Genomic DNA, 22,334 nt, shown 5'->3' with positions numbered 1-22,334 from the left:
AAGAAAAAGCATTTCAAGAAATAATAGCTGAAAACTTCCAAAATTTGGTGAAAGAAATAAATTTATATATGTTTACATAAAGTTGTATTTATGGCAGTTATACTGGCACAGCAAATTGCTAAAAAGTTAAAAATGAAAACCATCCCCAGGGACATCATAATCAAACATATGAAACTAAAGAAAAGATCTTGAAAACAGCCAGAGGAAAATGACACTGTTTACTTTCTGGAGAAGAAAGATTTGAATTATGTTGTATTTCTCACCAGAAACCAGAGACAGTGAAACATCACTTCTAAAGTGCTTTAAAAAAATACTAATAATCATCAACCCAGAATCCTTTAACAGCAAATACATCCTTTAGGAATCAAAATGAAATAAAGGCATTTTCAGAAAAAGGAAAACTAAGATAATTTACTGCCAATAGAACTGCTGTAAAAGAAATGCTAAAGAAAGTTCATAGAGAAGTAAAATGATAGCAAGGGGAACACTGGAATGCCAAGAAAGAAGGAAGAGCAACAGAAGTGGCAATATTTGAATAAACAGAATAGACTATTTTTTCACCTTTTAAGTTTGTTAAAATATGTATAACTACTGAAATAAATTTATGACACTGATGGGATGTTCAATATATAGATCTAATACATATGAGAACAACATCTTAATGGGAGGAGAGTAAAGGGACCTATATGGTAGTAAGATTTCTGTATTTTACTTGAAGTGATAAAAAATTCTAAGTAGATTGCAAAAAGTTTGGTATGCAATAATCTCTACTGGGATGCCTGGGTGGCTCAGTCGGTTAAGCATATGCCTTTGGCTCAGGTCTTGATCCTGGGGTACAGGGATCAAGCCCCACCTTGGAATCCTCGCTCAGCAGGGAGCCTGCTTCTCCCTCTTCCTGCCCGCCCCCACTTGTGCTCTCTTTCGCTATCTCGCTCTCTCTCTCAAATATAAATAAATCTCTAGAGTAATCATTAAAAAATATATGCATGGAGAGATATTTTTAAAAAGCCAATATAAAATTAAAATGAAATTCTGTAAAATAATTAAAAAATTCAAAAGGAGGCTAGAAGGGAAAACAGGAGTGAAAACTAGAGAGACAGACAATTAATGATAAATGGTAGACCTAAATCCAATAATATAAAAAATTAAACTTAGTCTAATGTGGTAATTAAAACATATAGATTAGCTTAAGAAACAAGACTTGATTATATACTATTTATAAGAAACTATCTGAAACATAATGGAATATATGGGCTAAAAAGTAAAAAGAAGGGGAAAAAAGTATACCATGCAAACACACAAAAAAATTTATTTTAAAAACCTGGAGTGGCTTTGATAATTACCAGCCAGAGCAGACTTCAGTTAAAAGAAATTTACCTTGTGGTTTATTATTGCATTTCATAGACAAGGTAATAAGAGAATAACTTGCCTAAAGTCACACATCTAGGAACTACCTATTGGAATTTAAGGAGAAACTTTCTAGCAGTTAGGAGTCTCCAAACTGAAGTAAACTGTATTAAATTTATGCAGATTTTTGATGGCTCTACTTTTAATTTCAGAACCAGAAAAAAAATCATTAGAATCATCTAATGAAATGTCCCTACTTTTACTAACAAAATGAAATCCTAGATCAAGGGCACAAAGACTACTTATATAGCTAGAGGTCACATAGCTGAAACTAGAATGCAAGTCTCCTTCTGACAATTGCCCTTCTCACTATAACCAATGCTCATATTATACATGATGTCTAAGGTTTATTTTTAATCCCACGAATATGTGTTTTCATGAACTGTTTAACACTGTAAGTAAACACAGCTAATTGGGTGAAGTGGCAAAAAAAATGCCTAACAAATCTGTTAAATAAAAAAAAATTTTTTTAAGCAGCTAAAGGGAACCAAGGTATATAATATTTAAATTCTCAATTCTCAAAAACCCTGAATTACATTGAATTTCATTAGTTTCTTTTTAATCACAATTTAGAGAATTTATAATTAGTGGGATCCTCAGATTTTAGCATTAAGTTATGTAGAAGAGGGAATATATTGCAAAGACTCCAAATTTGGCAGATGACATTTAAGCACCTTTTGGTTTAAAAAAAAGTCTCCTGAACTGCAGAATAAGCCTGAGAAAAGGATATCAAAGTAAGTGGAAGCTATCATTGTAGGCCTATCTAAAAAGAAATTAGAGGCAACGAGAGAGTGAAAATAGACCACTTCATACTTAAAAGAATAAGCAATTGGGCTGGCAGAAAACTTGTAAATAACAAAATAGAGACTAGAAAACTATAAAAATATATTTTTAATATAGTAAACATATTAATATTTATAAATATTACATATATATACATACATCACACACATCCAGTTGACCCTTGAACAACACAGGTTTAAACTATGCAGGTCTACTTATACACAGATTTTTTTGATTCAGTACAATACTGTAAATGTTATTTTCTTATGATTTTTTAATGACTTTCTTAATATTTTCTCTAGCTTACTTTATTGTTAAGGGTACAGTATACAATACATATGACATACAAAATGTGTGTTAATCTACTGTTCATATTATTGGTGAGGTTTTGGGTCAACAGTAGGCTATTAGTAGCTAATGTTTGGGGGAGTCAAAAGTTATACACAGATTTTCAACTGTGCAGGGGGTCAGTGCCCCTAACCTTCCATGTCTCCACATTGTTCAGGGTCACCCATCCATGTAAAAAAATTTTTTTACATACATACACACACACACACACACACAAAGAAACAGACACACATAAGTGTTGAATGGAAAATGACTAAATTTTAAGGCCAGCTACACTCTTACTCAAGAGTGAGTTACGTATACTGAATCAAAGGTCATGCTTCCACAAATGGCTTCTTCACCTTATTCCACTCCTCTAATATGTATGAAGTCACCACTTCTACCCAGATTGGGTTACTCAGAACTAACAATACACTCTTTATTCCTATTTATATATATCATCAAAAGTATCTCCAAACTCTCAGGTCAATGCCCAATTTTCACATTCTAATCTCATTAGGCTCTGTATATCTGCTGTTCTTTCCTCAATGCACCATATTCCCTTAACATATGAAACCTTTCCTTTGTGCCAAAAAAAGTAATTAGATAGGCATTTGGTATAAAAATATTTTTTCTACCACTGAAAAGTAGAGAAAATAGTATGATGTAGCTCCATGTACCCATCCTACAACAAACCTCAGATTCAACAATTTTCAAGATTTTCTACTTTTGCTTCATCTATCCCTTTATTTCTTCGCTGGACTACCTTCAACCAAATCTCAGACATCATCATTTCATGCCACATACTTCAGTACACAGCTCTAACAAATAGTGCAGAGTAATTTTAATTGAATCAATTTGTAACTGTAAAATCTATGAAAATTGACCTAATACCATGACCAATAGGCCATAAAAACTTCTGAGGTGCAGCTGATAGCATCGAGAAAGTGAAAAGACAACCTACAAAATGGGAGAAAATATTTGCAAATCATATATGTTAAGGGAGTGGTAGTCAGACTTCATAAAGAATTTTTAAAATTCAACAAAAATCCCACAAATGACCCAATTAAAAATGAGCAAAATGGGGCTCCTGGGTGGCTCAGTCGGTTAAGTGTCCGACTCTTGTTTTCAGCTCAGGTCAGATCTCAGGGTCATGAGATCGAGCCCTACATCGGGCTTTGTGCTCCACATGGACTATGCTTGGGATTGTCTCTCTCTCCCTTTCCCTCTGCTCTTTCCCCAGCTTGCAGGCTCCCCCCCCCCTCTGTCCCTCTCTCACACACAAATAAGTAAATGAAATCTTTTTTTTTAAATGAGCAAATGATTTGAATACATACTTCTCCAAAGAAAATATATAGTCAATAAGCACTTGAAAATATGCTCAACATTATTAATCATTAGGGAAATGCAAATCAAGACTAGAATGAAATACTACTTCATTATCCATTTGGATGGCTACAATTTTTTAAAAAGTCAACAGATAATAACAATTATTTTTTGAGGATATAGAGAAATTGGAACTCTCATACTTGCTGGAGAGAATGTAAAATGGGAGCAGCTGCTTTTAAAAACTGTTTGGCAGGGGTGCCTGGGTGGCTCAGTCAGTTAAGCATCCTACTCCCGGTTTCAGCTCAGGTCATGAATGATCTCAGGGTCATGAGATCTAGCCCTATGTTGGACCCCACACTCAGCATGGAGTCAGCTTGAGATTCTCTCTCTCCCTCTCCCTTTGCCCCTCCTGCTCATGCTGTCTCTCTCTCAAATAAATAACATGACATGACATGACATGACATAAAATAAAAACTGTTTGGCAGTTCCTCAAAAAGTTAAACATAAAGTTACCATATGAACCAGCAATTCTACTCCAAGAGAAATAAATGCCTTCCACATACTTCCATACAGAATCTATACATGAATGCTTATAAGCAGTATTAGTTATCAGTAGCCGGAAAGCAGAAACAATGCAAATGTCCAGTAACTGATGAATGGACAAATAAAGTCTGGTATATACAAACAATGGAATTTTACTTGGCCATAAAGAATAAAGTACTGATGCATGCTACAATATTGAGGAACCTTGCCAACATATGCTAAGTGAAAGAAGCCAGTCACAAAAGACTGTAACATTGTATGATTCCATTTATGTGAAGTGTCCAGCATAGACAAATCCACAGAGACAAAAAGTAGATTTGTGGTTGCAGAGGGTTGGGGAAGAAATGGAAAGTAACTGTTCTGGGGTGATGAAAATGTTCTTAAGTTGATTGTATCCTATGAATACACTGACTTGGACACTTTAAATGTATAACTTTTTTTTTTATCATTAGGAAACTGCAAATCAAATAGGAGTCAACCGTCTATCTCAAAGGTTTTTTTTTAAAACACCACTGAAATCATTAGAATTTAGTATTTTCTGAAACTCTAGAAATCTTTTTGATTCAGCTAGAGAACATCCAGAGAACACTGGAAGCCTGCCTGAAGACAAACTGAAATAATTACAACCCAAGTGTGGAAAGACTAAAATATATTAAATTCTGAAGGGTTGCCATTTGCGTTATGTGTCAGGTGATGTGTCATCTGAATCTTACCACTGACTGAGCTGCATTAGGGTCACGGGACCAGAAATGTCAGTGCTCTGACTCCCTCTGGGGTCTTTTTTCAGCTTGGCTGCGTAAAGTAAGGAGTTGTGGGCAAAAAAAAAGCAATGGGTGAGAGAATCCAGTTGCTACAAGTGTTTCCTGAATGAACACTGGTGGAGAGGAAGAGGGAGACAGAAAACTTTCACGTTATCACTTTTGTACCAAAAAGAGAAAATATATCAAACTTTGGAAAATCGTACCCCCACACCAGTGACTTCCTTCAATCTCGAGGCTTCATCCTCCGCCTTCCCTGACGTAGAGTTCCTCAGAACTATCCGTTTTCTGACTAGCTTTCAAAAGTGCACTTCGCGCGACACTTGGACGACGGACACGAGCCCGGAGACTGCGCGCTGGTGAAACGCGAGCCTCAGCCTCTGCGCGTGCGCACCGCTCCTCTTTCCGTCTCCGCTTGGAAACCTCCCCTCGGAGGTCGGTGGGCTGTAGGAGGCGGCTCTTCTGTGTACAGTGTGTCGTTTATTGAGTCGGGTTTCCAGGGTTTCCAGGGTTTCCACGCCACCTGTGAAGGTCAGCGGCGGTGGCCCACGGCTCCGTGCCTCCGCGGACTGCGGTTGGCCGTCGCCATGACAGCGACCGCTGGGGGCCCTGGTAAGCGCGGATCCGCCTCTGTGGGTCCCTGAAGGGCTGCACAGGATTGGCTCGCAGTCCTGCACTTTCTTTGGCCTCCGGCCTATAGTTGCAGGGCTTTGAGAGAGTCCTCTGGCAGCTCCACTCCCTGTTGCTAATGGGGGGCCGCATTCTCAGTGTGCGCACAATGGACTGGCTTAGAATCTTGGTTCCTCGCGTGGGTGTTATGAGAAAAGCCTTTGAGGCGGCCAAGAATAGCAAGAATATTGGGCCCTTTTTAAAAAGGAATTCTTTCTTAGGGTAGTTTTGGGTTCATAGGATAATAAGATTTTCTATATACCCCTTACCTGAACACATGCAGAGCCTCCCCATTATCAACATTTCCCATTCTTTTGAATCTGTATTGACACATCATAATCAAAGTCCATAGTTTACCTTTGGGTTCACTGTTGGTGGTATACATTCTTTTGGTTTAGACATGTATATAATGCTTTGTATCCTTCGTTATGGTATCATACAATATAATTCCACTGATCCCAAAAGCCTCTGTGCTCCACTTATTCACACCCACCTCCTGCAACCACTAATCGTTGTTTTGTCTTTTCCAGAATGTCATATAGTTGGAATCATACGATATGTAGCCTTTTCAGATTGACTTCTTTCACTTAATAGTATGTATTTAAGGTTCTTTAATGACTTGAGAGCTCATTTCTTTTCAGCACTCAGTAATACTCCTGGTCAGTTGTCTGGATGTACCAACCTTTATTTATTCACCCATTGAAAGACATCTTGGTTGCTTCTAATTTTTGGAAGTTATGAATAAAGCCAATATAAACATCTATGTGCAGGTTTTTTTATGGACTTAAGTTTTCAACTCCTTTGGGTAAATATCAAGGAGCACAATTGCTGGATTGTATGGTTAAGAGTATGTTTAGTTTTGTAAGAAACTGCCTAGCTTTTAAAGTGGCTGTACCATTTTGCATTCCCACCACCAGTGAATGAAAGTTCCTGTTGTTCCACTCTCACCAGCATTTGGTGGTGTCAGTGTTTCAGATTCTGGCCATTCTAATAGGTGGGTTGTTGTACCTCATTGTTGTTTTGTGTTTCTCTGGTGGCATATTATGTGGAGCACTTTTTCAAATGCTTGCCATTTCTTTATATTTGGTGTTAGTTTTGGGCCCATTTTTTAAAATCAAGTTGTTAACTTTCTTATTGTTGAGATTTAAGTGTTCTTTGTATATTTTGGATAACAGTCCAATATCAGATATGTCTTTTGCAAATATTTTCTGCCAGTCTGTGGCTTGTCTTCTCATTTTCTTGGTATTATCTTTTGTAGAGCAAAAGTTTTTTCTTTTTAATGAAGCCCAGCTTACCCATTATTTCTTTCATGGATGGTGCCTTTGGTGTTGAATCTAAAAAGTCATCACCATACCCAAGGTCATCTAGGTTTTCTTCTGTATTATAGGGATTTTATAGTTTTGCATTTAATTTTTGTGAAGGATGTAAGGTCTGTTTCTAGATTCATTGTATTCCATGTGGATGTCCAGTTGTTCCAGCATCATTGTTATGAAGATTATCTTTACTCCGTTGTATTGCCTTTGTTCCTTTGTCAAAGATCACTTGACTCTGTATTTACAGGATGTTTACTTCAGGGCTGTCTGTTCTATCCCATTGATCTCTGTGTCTATTTTTTCGCCAGTACTGCCCTGCCTTGATTACTATAGCTTTATTGTAAATCTTGATGCTGGGTAATGTCACCTCTTTGTTATTCTCCCTCAGGATTGTGTTGGCTATTCTGGGTTTTAGACCCTCCATCTAAACTTTAGAATCAGTTTGTCAGTATCTATAAAATAACTTAGTGGGATTTCGATTGTGATTGCTCAACTCTGTAGACCAAATTGGAAGAACTGACATCTTGACAATATTGAGTCTATCCATGAACATGGAATATCTCCATTTAGTTTTTTTATTTCATTTATCAAAGTTTTGTGGTTTTCCTTTTATAGGTCTTGTACATATTGTATTAGATTTATACCTAAGTATTTTTGGTTTTGGGGTGCTAATGTAAATGGTATTGTGTTTTTCATTTCAAATTCCACTTGTTTTTTGCTGGTAAGAAGAAAAACAATGGACTTTTATATATTAACCTTGTATCCTTCAAGCTTGCAACAATCACTTATTAATTCTGGTAGTTTTGTGTTGATTCTTTCAGATTCTTTGCATATACAGCCATGTCATCTGTGAACAAGATGTTTTATATCTTCTTACCCAAGCCGTATACTTTTTATTTACTTTTATTGTCTTAGTGCATAGCTAGTACTTCTAGTATGATGTTGAAAAAGAGTGGTGAGAGGATAGGAATGTTGCATCTTGAGGTCCTGGTTGAAAGTGACATTTACTCTATCTTTAAATTCAGTAGATCAAATGGGGAGTAGTTTTGGTGAGTCCAGTTTCTCTTAGAATTGGCCAAGAGTGAGAAATGAAGACAAAGGGATGTGGCCAAGCATTATTCCAGCTTTTTGTTATACAACTTTCGGAAGCTGGTAATTAGCGTGTCCCTGTCGCTTGACCCCAGAGTTAGAGGTGTTTTAAACCAGGCAGTTCTACTCCAGAAGGTTACAGTATCTTTTTTTATTTTTTTAAGATTTATTTATTTATTTGAGAGAGATTGAGGAGAGGGAGAGAATTTTAAGCAGACTCCCTACTGAGCGAGGAGCTGGACACAGTGCTCAATCCCAGGACCCTGAGATTATGACCTGAGCTGAAATCAAGAGTCAGATGTTTAACTGACTAAGCCACCCAGGGGCCCTCAGAAGGTTACAGTATCTTTTACATAAACCTAAGTAGTCACATTAGACAGCTTTGGTGACATATTCTTTTTTCAGCTTAAGTTTATTCCTGATTGTAAACATAATACATGCTCATTATAGAACATTTGTAAAATATACTGAAGTAGGAAAAAAAGTCCACACAATGCCAGTAGTAACTTTTTGATATATTTTCTAATGTGACTGGTAAAATAAAATGGAATAACTTATGTCAAGGGGTTTTAAAATGGAGCCAAAAGGCCATTAAGGAGGAGGGCCTTATGCACATTCTCATCATGTAGAACCTTGAACTTCTGAACTGGGCTGAACTGTAAATATTCCAAGGACTCTGCACAAATACCTGCAATGTACTCCAATAACAGACTTTTTTTTTTTTTTTTTAGATTTTATTTATTTATTTGACAGAGATAGAGATAGCCAGCGAGAGAGGGAACACAAGCAGGGGGAGTGGGAGAGGAAGAAGCAGGCTCCCAGCAGAAGAGCCTGATGTGGGGCTCGATCCCATAACGCCGGAATCACGCCCTGAGCCGAAGGCAGACGCTTAAGCGCTGCGCCACCCAGGCGCCCCCAGACGTTTTCTTAGTGATAGCCTTAGCAACCAATTATGTGTAGCTAAGATTCATTTTCGGCCATCAACCCCAATTAAAATTTTTTGTAAACAACATATAGAAGCATTCTTTGTCTTTAAAAACCCCTGACTTTCAGTTTTTAAAAAACTCCCTAAATTGCAATTCTCAGACCCCAACTAAATGCTTTTATTTCAGTTTTCCCTCTTTTGGTTGACACTAACAGTCCTGACTTTTGAGAACATAGTATACAGGCCACCATATACTATGTACCTTTTTTTTGGTTTCCTCCTACTTTTTTTAAATATACAAACTACTTTTTTAGAGCATTAGTTTTTGGTTGCTAAAACAACACAAATTTATTATCTTACAGTTCTGTAGGTCAGAAGTCTGAAATGGTCTCATTGATCTAAAATCAAAGTGGCAGCATGAGTACATTCCTTTTGGAGGCTCTAGGAGAGAATCGGTGTTTTTGCCTTTACCATCCTCTAGACACTGCTTGAGTTTCTTGGGTCATGGTCTCTTCCTCCATTTCAGAGCCAGCAATGGCTGGTTCAGTCTCTCTCACATTGCATCATTCTGACACTGACTCTCCTGCCTCCCTCTTTCACTTATAAGGATCTTGTGAAGGGTGGGCCCACCTGGGGGTAATAATAATAGTCCAAGCTCATCTCCCCACCTCAGAGTCAGCTGAGTAGCAACCTTAATTCTGTTTGTCACCTTAATTCCCCTTGCTATGGTAATATAACATATTCACAGTTTATAGGAATTAAGACATGGACATCTTTGGCAGGGGGGTCATTATTCTTCCTGCCACCACAGTACCCATACATATTGTTCTCCATTGTGCTTTTTTTCCACTTAACATACTTTTGAGATTATATCAGCGCAAATGTATTTGCCTCATTCTTTTTAATGGCTGGATGATGTTACATTGCATGGATAGACCATAATTTATTTAATGAATCCACTGTTGATGGAGATTTAGGTTATTTTCACTCTTGCTATCACAAACAATGTTATAGCAAATATCCTTGTATTAAATGTGTCATTCCCACATATAAGCATATCTGTCTATGGGATAAATTTATGAAAGTGGAATTTCTGGGTTAAAAGGGTAAATGTATTTTTTTTTTTAGCTTTTTCTTTTTAAAAAAATCTTTATTGATATATAATTTCCGTATCATACAACTCACTTATTTAAAGCATATAATATAGTGGTTTTTAGTATAGCAGAGTTATGTAACCATTGCCACAATCAATATTAAAACATTTTCATCACCTCAAAAAGATTTAAAAAATAGGGGAGGGCACATCTTCCATGAACCTGAAACTGCTTCCCAAAAAAGTCCTAATTAAAAAAAATTACAACTAATTTGCCTTTCTCTTTGTCCTGTTTTCAGTTATAGCCTAGTTAAAATAGTAATAATACACTAGCTCATAGGTAATTGGAGCCTTCTTAAATTCTAAAGACATAAACAGTTTGTGGTTAAGGTAACAGTTTCACCCATTAATAGGGCAAGGAGAACTTTTTACTTCAAATGTTTTTAATTGCTGGAATTATGGTATTTAATTGTTAATTTGTAAGTTGCCCTTATAAAAATTTTGGATGCAGTGTGTCTAGTTGAAAGGTGCCACAGACACAATTTAGGGTTTTTTTTTTTTTTTTGTAATAATACACATGATTACCATTTCTGTGAGACTTTTGGTATATCTCAAAAACTTTTTAACAGCCATATCAGTCATTTCTTTTATCATGAAGATATACTATGTTTTAATTATTTTCCCATTGTAGGACATTTCTGTTTTAGCCTATAATTAATGTGTCTTCTAAAGATGCCTAATTCAAATATTTTAAAAATTGCTATGTATTTTCATCTGAGTCTGAATAGTCTGTGACTATTGCCTATGCTAAATAGAGCCATATGTTTTGGGCTGTAGTGGATGCTACAGGTAACTCTCACCTTTATTCTGTAGCCCAATATACAGAGTGGTCATTAAGTTCCATGCATATTAGTTAGAAGTTCTCTTTATATGTTCCTCCATTCTCTAATCAAAATTTACTTTTTCTCAATGTCTTTTTTTGTGTGTGTGGCAACAGTTCCTTTATTTTTTTTTAATGATTTTTTATTATATTATGTTAGTCACCATACAGTACATCCCCGGTTTCCGATGTTTTCTCAATGTCTTATCGGCAGTTTCAGCTGGCCATTTGTAGGTTTTCAACAGTTATTAGGCAGAGTTAATAAACTAATAATTAACAGAAAACATAATCTCATGCATAAGAAATTTGCAGCCAATTGGTAGGTACTAAAATGTTTAAGTGAATAAACAAGAATTAGGTAGGTAACCATTTTTCTCATTGTTATAATGGGATATGACATAGTATGGAGTAGACTTGGATTCAAATATTTTAGTTTTGATTAACTCACATATTTTAAGACTTAAGAGAAAGACTTTAAGAGAAAATATGGTGAGCCAAAAAATAGTTGATAGATATGGGAATTATGTGTATGTGTACATTCTAGATAAATCTATAATTACTAATTCAGGAGTTTAGTTACTCATATAAATGCTGTTGAGATTCATAATCCGAAGATGAATATGCTTAAATGTGTCATTTAAGATTCTAAATTGTTAATATAAATATAGAATGGGGCCTCAGGTGGAGAAAGCAATTAAGTTGCACAAAAGTTAAGAAGTTTTAACATAGCTTTTAATATGACTTCACAGATATTTTACTTATTTATAGTCCAGAATTGGAGAGACTATCATGTGAAAATTCTTGCTTTAAAATACCTGCTTCTTACCATTTCTTTTTCTTCCTCCATACTTCCTTATGCTTCTGAGTTTCAGATAGGCTATCCTATATGCTTAGTAATTATTACTTATATCATATACAGCATGTTTATATATATAATGTATACCTGCCACATCATAATGCTTGTTCTCAATTTTTAAAATCTCGTATTATTTCCAGTTTAATCTTTTATTCTCCCCAAAATATGCTCTTCCCGTTATTATTAAAAAATGTTTGCTGCATAAAAAACAATCCATTCGTTTTGATATAAATGTTGTTTTAGGATCTTGGAGTGAAAATATACTAGACTATTTTCTGAGAAATAACCTGACCACAACAGAAGATGGCGCTGAGATCGTCTGGTATCATGCAGCTAACCACAAGGCACAACTCAATGAGGCACTGAAAAGTAAGTCAGTACAGTTTCTTGTATTTACACTGGATAATAGATTAATTTAGCTCTTTTTTTTTTTTTAAAGATTTTATTTATTTATTTGACAGAGATAGAGACAGCCAGCGAGAGAGGGAACACAAGCAGGGGGAGTGGGAGAGGAAGAGGCAGGCTCCCAGGGGAGGAGCCTGATGCAGGGCTTGATCCCATAACGCCAGGATCACGCCCTGAGCCAAAGGCAGACGCCCAATGACTGAGCCACCCAGATGCCCCAGTTTAGCTCTTTTTTTGATATCTGGGCGTATTTGTAGTTATCAAAGACTTAGATGGTCAAAGTGTAGATTCTAGGCTGCATAAACATTTTTCTAAAAGATCTAATTTTGTTTACAAAATGAATAAATTTCCATAATGGAAGAATTTTCTTATTTTCCAGAAGTAATTTACCTATTTGAAACTCTCAATATATTATTACACTTGCTTAGATATTGTAGTGATTTGGGTAAATTTTTATGATAAGTATTGTAGATCTTAACATATTTTTGTGTCTTTCATAGTGTACTAAGGAGAAGTTCAATAAATATTTGTTGAATGGACAGATGAAGTCATTGTATACTAATTTATAATTAATTGCCTTGGGCAATATTTATGCTCAGGCTAGAAATCAAGACTTTGGTTGACTAACTTAATCTATAATTTTATATCTATATAATACACACATGCATATAATACACACACATGTGCATATATATATCTACATATATATATATCTCCAAAATATATATATAATATATATATATATATTATATATATATCTCCATCCCTTCATTATAGATGAACACTATAGCAGGTTTTTTTTAGCCTCTTCCTATGAAGTACCTATGTTGGCTGTAGCAGCACAGGGGACTAGGAGCATATCACCAGAGAGGTCTGGGGCATAGCTCAACGTGACCCAGTATAACAAGAAAAACTCCTTAGTCCCAAGTTTTATTGTAAAAATCCATGCATCTTTTGCATCCTACTCAATTATGTATCTGGATAATGTATCTGAATATATATTTCTTTTATTGTAAAGATTTTTTTTAATTGTTATTCTTTCTTCTCAAAACGAGGAACTTTGGTTTAATATTGAATCCTTGATACCTAAAACAGTGCCTGGAACATAATAACCACACAGTGATTGTATAATAAATGAATTTTAGCAAAAGCAACACTCAGGAAGAAGTTGATTAGTGGATGACAGGAACTGGCTGGAATAGAGAATAGAGAATGAATGCTAATGGGTAAGGGTTTCTTTTTGGGATAGTGAAATTTTTCTGGAATTAGGTACTGGTGGTGGTTGTACAGCTTTCTGAATATTCTAAAAAACCACCGAATTGGAGTGCCTGGGTGGTTCAGTCAGTTAAGCACCTGCGTTCAACTCAGGTCATGATCCCAGGGTCCTGGATCGAGCCCCACATTGGGCTCCCTGCTCAGTGTGGAGCCTGCTTCTCTCTCTCCCTCTGCTGCTCCCCATGCTTGTGTTCTCTCTCTGTCAAATACATAAACTTTAAAAATCTAAAAAAAATTAAAAATTAAAAAAAAACACTGAACAGTATACTTTAAAAGTGTGAATTTTATGGTCTATGAATTATATGTTAATTTTTTAAAAAGATTTTATTTATTTGAGAGAGAAAAGTGAGTAAGAGAGAGAACATGAGCAGGGGAGAAGGAGACTCCCTGCTGAGCAGGGACCCCCCCCCACACACACACACACATGTGGGCCGATCCCAGGACTCCAGGATCATGACCCAGCTGAAGGCAGACACCCAACCAACGGAGCCACCCAGACCTGTATTAATTTTTAAAATGGAAAAAAGGAAGAAATAAAAGTACTACTTACAGACAGTATGGTTGTGTATATAGAAAATCAAAAAGTTGCTATAGACAAATGATTGCAATTCATGGGTAAATTTAGAAAATCTCAGGATACAAAGTGAAAACAGAAAAATTTTATTTCTATGTAACAACAACTAAAAATTTGGAAAAAATCATGAAAAATTTACAATTCACAATAGTATATGCTGAAATCTTATACTAGAAATAATCTAATTAAATATGGATACTTCACTTTAAACCTTGTTTTTTTTTCTTTTTAAAAGTTTTTTTTTAAATTTAAATTCAATTAATTAACATAGAATGTATTATTTGTTTCAAGGGTACAGGTCTGTGATTCATTAGTCTTACATAATACCCAGTGTTCATTACAACACATACCCTCCCCAGTGTTCATCACCCAGTTGCCCCATCCCTCCACCTCCTTCCCCTTCAGCAGCCCTCAGTTTGTTTCCTAAGATTAAGAGTCTGTTATGGTTTGTCTGCCTCTCTGGTTTCATCTTCTTTCATTTTTTCCTTTTTTCTCCTATGATTCTCTGCCTTGTTTCTCAAGTTTCACGTATCAGTGAGATCATATGATAATTGTCTTTCTCTGATTGACTTATTTCGCTTAGCATAATACCCTGTAGTTCCATCCAGTAACCTATTTTTAAAATTGCTAATGGAAAGTCATTTCCAATTGCTGACAGTCTGATGTTGATCTGGGAAGTTTTCATAGGTTACTTAGTCTTCAGATAATGTCCTTTTTACATTCTGTTAGTCAAAACCAGAGCCCCAGATTTTATAGTTTGGGAATGCTCTTCACAAATCCTTTTTCAGCCATGGTTAGTTTTGCGATTTCTTTTTAGTCTAAAGGAAAAGAGAGGATCCTAGAGACATGAAGGCTATAGTTCAGTGATTTATCTCATTTCTCCCAGAATATTTAAACTTAGCATAACTATTATTAATAGAGCTGTTTCAGTTTGCTTAACATGTAAAAATGGATTTTCAACAATGTCTATAATTTAAAAAAAAAACCCAGAGTACAGGGGAAACAATGTAAAAATACTACTTGGTATTGCACTGTCAACACATCCAGAATAGTCAAAGTTGTTACAGAATTTATTACATATAATGTAATTTTATGTTACAGGCTTTCAGCATTTAGATTTTGTTTATTTATTTATTTATTTATTTAGCATTTAGATTTTAAACACATTCATATTAAAAAATATGCTGGTAAGAAAAATAGAAAACATTAAGTCTTTTTGAGAATAAAAAATGTATTTAAAAAAGCTCTTGTAGCATCTTCAGGAAAAGTGTGACTATAAACAATAAATATCTATAGCTTCTGATTTGAGGAGTGAGAAGACAAAAGTACTACTTTTGTTCTCAGAAACTTCAGCAAACACTTATTAATCCTTCCTGTGTATACTCAGTTTGCTATGTACTGGGAAGAAATTAAATATTATAACAACAGCTTAAGAGCTATATGACCTACGGAAAGGCATTTAACTCTTCACCTGTTTGCTCATCTGTGAAATAAACATGTAAAGGCCTAGTACAGTACCTGGTACTTAGTAGTTACTCAGTAAATGTTAGTTTTTATCTTCCTCAAAAGGCTGCTGGATGTGAAATCTTCTTCAGTCCCTGTTTTATTAACATTAACTTAAGGTCTTTTATTTGGACAGGTACGGCTCACATGATAGAGGCTGATGTCCTCCTTCCAGGTGATGGATCAGAGTATAGCCAACCAATCATGGCCCATCCTCCTGAAACAAATAGTGATAATACTTTACAGGAATGGCTGACTGCAGTTATAAAAAGCAATAAAGGCATCAAGCTGGATTTCAAGAGGTATTTGTATAAACATTTTCAGTCTTTTAGTTGTTATAGAATAACAATAAAAATAGAAGATTAATAACTTCATATATCTGTGCTTGACTAACTTTATACTTTAAGCGAAAATGGAATTGCATTGGGGCGCCTGGGTGGTGCAGTCCTGAAGCGTCTGCCTTCGGCTCAGGGCGTGATCCCGGTGCTCTGGGATTGAGCCCCACATCGGGCTCCTCCACTGGGAGCCTGCTTCTTCCTTTCCCACTCCCCCAGCTTATGTTCCCTCTCTCTCTGGCTGTCTCTGTCTCTGTCAAATAAATAAATAAAATCTTTAAAAATAAATAAATAAAATGCTACTTTCATTAAAAGTAGTCTGAGGGGAACCTGGGTGGCTCAGTCAGTTAAGCGTCAGACTCTTGATTTTGGCTCAGGTCATGATCTCAGGGTTGTGAGATCAAGTCCCATATTGGGCTAAGTGCTGGGCATGGAGCCTGCTTAAGATTCTCTCTCTCCCTCTCCCTCTGCCTACCCTTCATTCCCCATCTTAAAAAAAAAAAAAAGTAGTCTAAGAGAGAGAGTTGGTAGTAGTTGGGTGTTAATGCATACCCTACTTGATTTATGTTATATTTGTATATGGGGAATTATCTAGAAGTCTTTCAATAACCCAAGAGTTCCTTATAAATAATATCTTGGAAGCACTGACAGGTGAGTAAGATTAAGTGTATATCCTTTCCTATGATTGTCATGGGAAATTTTACTTTTGTGGTATTTTGCCAGTGTAAAAGTTATAGGTAAAGCCAGGAATATGTTGTGATATCACAAAAGCTCACCATAAACCCCATGAAGGCAACTGCTATGAATATCTAGGATTTGTGGTAAACCTACCTTATCTATGAACAATATTTTTAAATTGAATTTTCTCAAGAAATTAATAAAGATTTGGAAATCTTACAGAATCATTAAGGTGACTCTGTTTGTTGTAGGGCTAAATATACCAGTAAACCTCATTTTACTCTTGGTAAATGAGAGAGCTTTTTTTTTTTTTTTTAAGATTTTATTTATTTGAGAGAGAGAGAGAGTGAGAGAGAGAGAAAGCACAAGCCAAGGGGAGAGGCGGAGGGAGAAACAGGTTCCCAGATGAGCAAGGAGCCTGATTCGGGGCTTTATCTCAGGACCCTGGGATCATGACTAGGACCCTGGGATCATGACTAGGACCCTGGGATCGTGACTGGAGCGGAAGGCAGGCACTTAACCAACTGAGCCACCCAGGCACCAGGAGAAAGCTGGTCTTAAAGCTTTTAGAGTGGCAAATGGCCCAACTCTATTTTATTGACAAAGAGACAGTCCCAGAGAAGTTAAATAATTGACCCAAGGGCAGTAGCTAACGTGACAGCTGAGCTAGGACAAGATCCCAGGTTTCCTGGAGCTAGTTCAGTTTTCTCTGTACCATGAAATAAAGCATTTGATCTTTAATGTTTGGTGACTCAGAGTTTTAGCTCTCCTTGCCTTTTCATGTGTATGTTTACTATTGCCCATTGAATTGTTCTAATACATTCTTTGGGTCCTCACCAGTCAGATCAACTCATTCATTCCTAGCAGCTACCACACACACGAGCTAAGCCACTAAAAAAAGATTTTGCAAATATTTTGGTCATAACATATTTGAAGGGGAATGAATTTAACTAACAGTTAAATGGCCATGTATACTGTGTCAGACACTTTTCTAAGAGCACTGAATGCGTTAATTCATTGAATCCCCATAACAATCCTAGGAGATAGTTTATTGCTATCATCCTCACTTCCAGATGAGGAAACTGAGGCAGAGAGGAGTCAGTAGACTGCTTGTTGTCACATAGTTTGTAGGCAATCTGCCAGCCTGGCTGGAGAGTTCACAGAATTCTGTACTACCTCTGTAACAGTAGCTGATGGACCTATTAGTCAAATTTTACTAGTTTTTATTTTATGCCTCCAAGTTATTTTGTTTGGTATATAAATAATAACTAAGTACTAAAATTTTATCTGGAATGTGGTATGTTATTCTTTGATGTACACATTATATGTTGCTGTTGGGCAAAGTACATCCTAAGTCTTTTTTTCCCCCCAAAATGAAGTGGCTTTTCCTCGACATTTACTCTTCAAGAAGAATTTTATCATTGTTTTGTCAACTCTCTGTGCCAGAAAAGTAAAAACTCAACACAAAAAGTTTTATTTTCTTTAGTAAGGTTCTAGGTTTTTCTTAATATAGGTTTTGTTTTTCTTATTTAAGTTACCAATGAGGGTAAGTAGCATCAACATCGTCTATATTAGCAATAATTAAAATATTCACATATAAAATAGAATATGTCTATTAAATTCTTTTTCATTATGTTCTGTGTCATAACTCCTTAGGTTTAACTGCACAGTGTTTTGCACATTGTAGACACTTCATATATGCTGGTGGAATTTCAATTTTGGGGAGAATATGCTGTCTGCTGATGTTATCCAGTAGTAAACCATTATTGAACAGCCCTATATCATCTTACTAAATTGAGAAGGCCTAAGAATCTCCCCCCCAAATGTAAACTGGGTGTTTAACCCAACCTCCACAGACACCAGATTTCTTAAGAAATAGGAATTCTTTCTGGAAAAAGAGACATTGATGGCAGACATGTGTGGATTAGTTCAGGTTTTCCTTCTGTTCCACCCATGAGGAACAGAACCCCACAGGAACTTGGCTGCTGCTGTAAGAATTGCAGACAAGCAAGCTTTGGAGTCACAAGTACAAGTTGCTTGCTACCAAAAATGGGGGTGCCAGATCTGAGAATTGTGGTTTTACCATGGTAGTGATATTGATCAAGGCTGAAAGCGTTTGAGACAGAGAAATGACAGCGTCTGAATTAAAGTCTGCAAGGTCCAGCATTAGAGTTTAGTAATCCACTGACATCTAGGGCCTCCATTCAGAGGGAGAAGAATGAACAAAAAGAAGCTCACTACATGGGAGCAGAATGACATAGAGGCTGGAGGCTGGCTTCCTCTGGTTTTAATGAACAGTATCCTTGCTCACTAATAAATATAACCTAATAAATAACAAGGTTATCAGTTTCTCTTCTTATAGTAGGAGGCCTGAAAGGAGTGAGTTGAAGAATGGTGGAAGCATAGGCGGGAGGACTAGAATATATTAAGAAAGATGGAAATGTGAGGAAGGTACTGAATGTTCTCCCCTCTGACAGCCATCTCCCTGAGTCTTAGCCTCTCACTGTAGTAGTCACTAAAAGCTAATTTTCTCAGAAGCAACCTTAGGCCTTAAAGGTTCAGAAGAGATTCAGAATTATAAGTAGTGTAATAGTCCAGTAAAGTTTGTATATTTATTTTTAAAAAGTAAAATTCATGGGGGTGCCTGGGGGGCTCAGTTGGTTAAGTGTCCAACTCTTGATTTCAGCTCAGGTCATGATCTCAGGGGCCTGGGGTCAAGCCCTGCATTGGGCTTTGCTCTCAGTAGGAAGTCTGCTTGAGGATTCTCTCTCTTCCTCTCCCTCTGCCCCTCTCCTTGCTTGCTCTCTCTCTAAAATCAATCAATCAATCAATCAATCAATCAATCTTAAAAAAGAAAATGTATGTAGGCTGATTAAAACCTTATTGTTTCAAAATCTATAGATGTCAGTTAGAATAGATATAGAGAAAAGAGTAAAACTGCTTTTTTCTTTAAATAGTAACTAAAGGGGCACCTGGGTGGCTCATTTGATTGAGTGTCTGCCTTTGGCTCGGGTTGTGATCCCAGGGTCCTGAGATGGAGCCCCACGTCGGACTCTCTGCTCAGCGGGGAGCCTGCTTTTCCCTCTCCCTCTGCCTGCCACTCCCCTTGCTTGTGCTCTCTGTCAAGTTATTAAATAAAATCTTTTAAAAAATAAATAAATAGTAACTAAAATCTAGTTGTCTTCTGTTTCCAGAAAAGATGTTTATGAGATGAAAATGAAATTTATAAAAGCTTTAAGGGGCTGTTATAATTTTACACTTCGCAATCAGTTTTAGAAATGTGTTTATGCATCCAAACTTAAAAGAATATGTGAAGGAAAAGAGGCTCTTTTCTCTGAGGTCATGAGCCAGTTTTAGAGACACAGTGCTTGGGTATACTTTAGGTATTTTCATAAATGTGAATTTTCAGGTTATGAGTATATCTAATTTTTAAGTCTTATTTATACATTTTCTGATGAGTGAATATTTATGTCTTTTCTTAAATTACTTTATACTGAGTGCTCCTAATACAGAGTTTTGAAACCTCAGTCTGTCTACAAATAGTGGCATTTTTCATGTATTCATAGAACTTTTAAGGTGTCCTCATGAATAATAAGTATAAATCAACATTTTGAAATATGGCATATGTTAGCTTTCCCTTCTGGTGCTGTGATCTTTGATTTTATTTAATTCAGGCATTATCGTATTACACTTTTAGTAGGAAGTTGAGAACACTGAAACCACTAGTCTAAAAGATCTTTTCACTTTTACTTTTGAACGTGTCTCCTTGACAACAACTATGTTTTTAGTCTGGCAGCGGTGGAACCATCCATGATGCTCTTGGAAAATGTGAAGAGGCATCTGAAACGTCCTGTGTGGATTAATGCTGATATTCTTCCTGGTCCAAATGGAAATAGCAGGGTAGTGGATGCAAAACCTTTTATAGACACAGTGACATCTTTCTTTCCAGATGTGACATTTTCCCTGGGTTGGACAACAGGATGGCATCCTGAGAAAGTCAATGAAGGTAATAATTTTTAAAATGTATTTCTTATTGGTCAAATTAAAATCTACTTGAAATATAAAAATAACATGTTTAAATACAAAACCAAAAACTTATTCCACAATCTAGGAGCCTAATGGAGATAAAGGTCTGGCCCTGAAGGCATCTGTATGACTTTCTCTTTTATTTCAGATAGATGCAGCATTTGTTGATGACATTGTGTCACCACGCTTGGATGGGAAATTTGCATGGTCTAGATTAACCAAAACTGCCTCTACAGACTTTAAAGAAATCCTGAGTTAGTCTCTTTGAACTTGCAAAACATTCCATACTCTTTTTTTTTTTTTTTTTCCTTTTTACCTTGGAACAAACTTCCTATGTACCAGATGAAAGATAAAGAAGTAGTAACAAAAACTTCTCCGGTGATGAGGCCTGACGTATGGGGAGTATTGTTGAAGAGCACAAGTTTTACTCCATGGACATTGAAAGGGGCTCCACAAGTAGTTTGCTAGTTTCCTCTCTGGCTGGAGGTTTCCTGTCTGGCATGGAGGCCATGAGACTCTCCTCTAGGCTGGATCCCTTCTTTCCTTTCACCTCTTCACTTCAGGATGGGACCTGACATTCTGCTTCTTTTTCCTGGTTGAAACGGATTATGCTATTTGGGTTCATCTTTCTATTTCTTCATACATCCCTAGGCAGTGATTTATAGTTAAACAGCTCATAAGCAATCAGATGCTCTGGAGTACCTATCCACGTGGTAAAAATAAACTAAGAAGATATTTAGAGCCTATGGACATGTTAGTCTTTATCCCAGGTTCAGGGAATTCATCTTTTACTTTTTTTCAATTATTGTTTTTTTTTAAAGATTTTATTTATTTATTTGACAGAGAGAGCATAAGCAGGGGGAGCAGCAGGAGAAGAATCAGGCTCCCCACTGAGCAAGAAGCCTGATGGAGGACTCGATCCCAGGACCCTGGGATCATGACCTGAGCCAAAGCCAGACGCTTAACCGACTGAGCCACCCAGGCACCCCTGCAATTACTGTTTTTAGATGTTAACTTTGTAGTCCAACATAGGATTAAAGTAACTGCTATCTAGTGAGTAGTGGCATTTAGGTTCTAACCCTTGGGGCCAACAATTGATATGATTGAGACAAAGAATAATATGCTTTACCATAATTCTAATTTTTTAACCATTTTAATTTTTATTAGTTTCATTAAAGAATATTGCTTATAATTCAAAGTATTTAAAGAAAGCAAACTAGAAACAGTTCAGTAACTTCCTTACTGATTCTAAATTCCTTTTGTCACTGTTTAGTAGAATTCTGGCTTAACCTCAGGCTTTAACCAAATTAGATCATATCTGGATTTTGAAGTCATTTTGGTGTTGAATGTGTCCAGGTTGCTTTTCTCCCATTGGCCTCTTGTCATTACCAACATGTGCTTTATGCTTCCTTACTTCTTATTTCACAGACTTTATTTAAAGATTTATTTATTTATTTTAGAGAGCGAGAGAGGACATGCATGTGAAGGGGGGTGGTGGGAGCAGAGGGAGAGAGAGAATCCCAAATAGACTCCACTCTGAGCATGGAGCCAGATCTCACAACCCTG

At 36.4% G+C, this 22,334-nt stretch overlaps 1 protein-coding gene across 2 annotated transcripts in view; it reads left to right on the top strand.

Moving 5' to 3' along the window:
* Positions 1-4,765: 4,765 nt before the first annotated feature.
* Positions 4,766-22,334, top strand: part of FAM151B (family with sequence similarity 151 member B) — a 37,186-nt gene continuing 19,617 nt past the window's right edge. Inside the window, exons 1-4 of one of the 2 annotated variants that reach the window (XM_040622137.1) lie at positions 4,766-5,582; positions 12,216-12,341; positions 15,866-16,031; positions 20,531-20,748. In XM_040622137.1, coding sequence (XP_040478071.1) covers positions 15,877-16,031; positions 20,531-20,748 — 373 coding nt within the window. In that variant the 5' untranslated portion in view covers positions 4,766-5,582; positions 12,216-12,341; positions 15,866-15,876. Of the gene's footprint in view, positions 5,760-12,215; positions 12,342-15,865; positions 16,032-20,530; positions 20,749-22,334 lie in introns of both variants that reach the window. The other variant, XM_040622136.1, reaches the window with a different exon arrangement.

This window comes from Ursus maritimus, unplaced genomic scaffold (assembly GCF_017311325.1).
Source record: "Ursus maritimus isolate PB19 unplaced genomic scaffold, ASM1731132v1 scaffold_5, whole genome shotgun sequence".
Classification (NCBI taxonomy): domain Eukaryota; kingdom Metazoa; phylum Chordata; class Mammalia; order Carnivora; family Ursidae; genus Ursus; species Ursus maritimus.
This window is presented reverse-complemented; position numbering and strand designations above follow the sequence as displayed.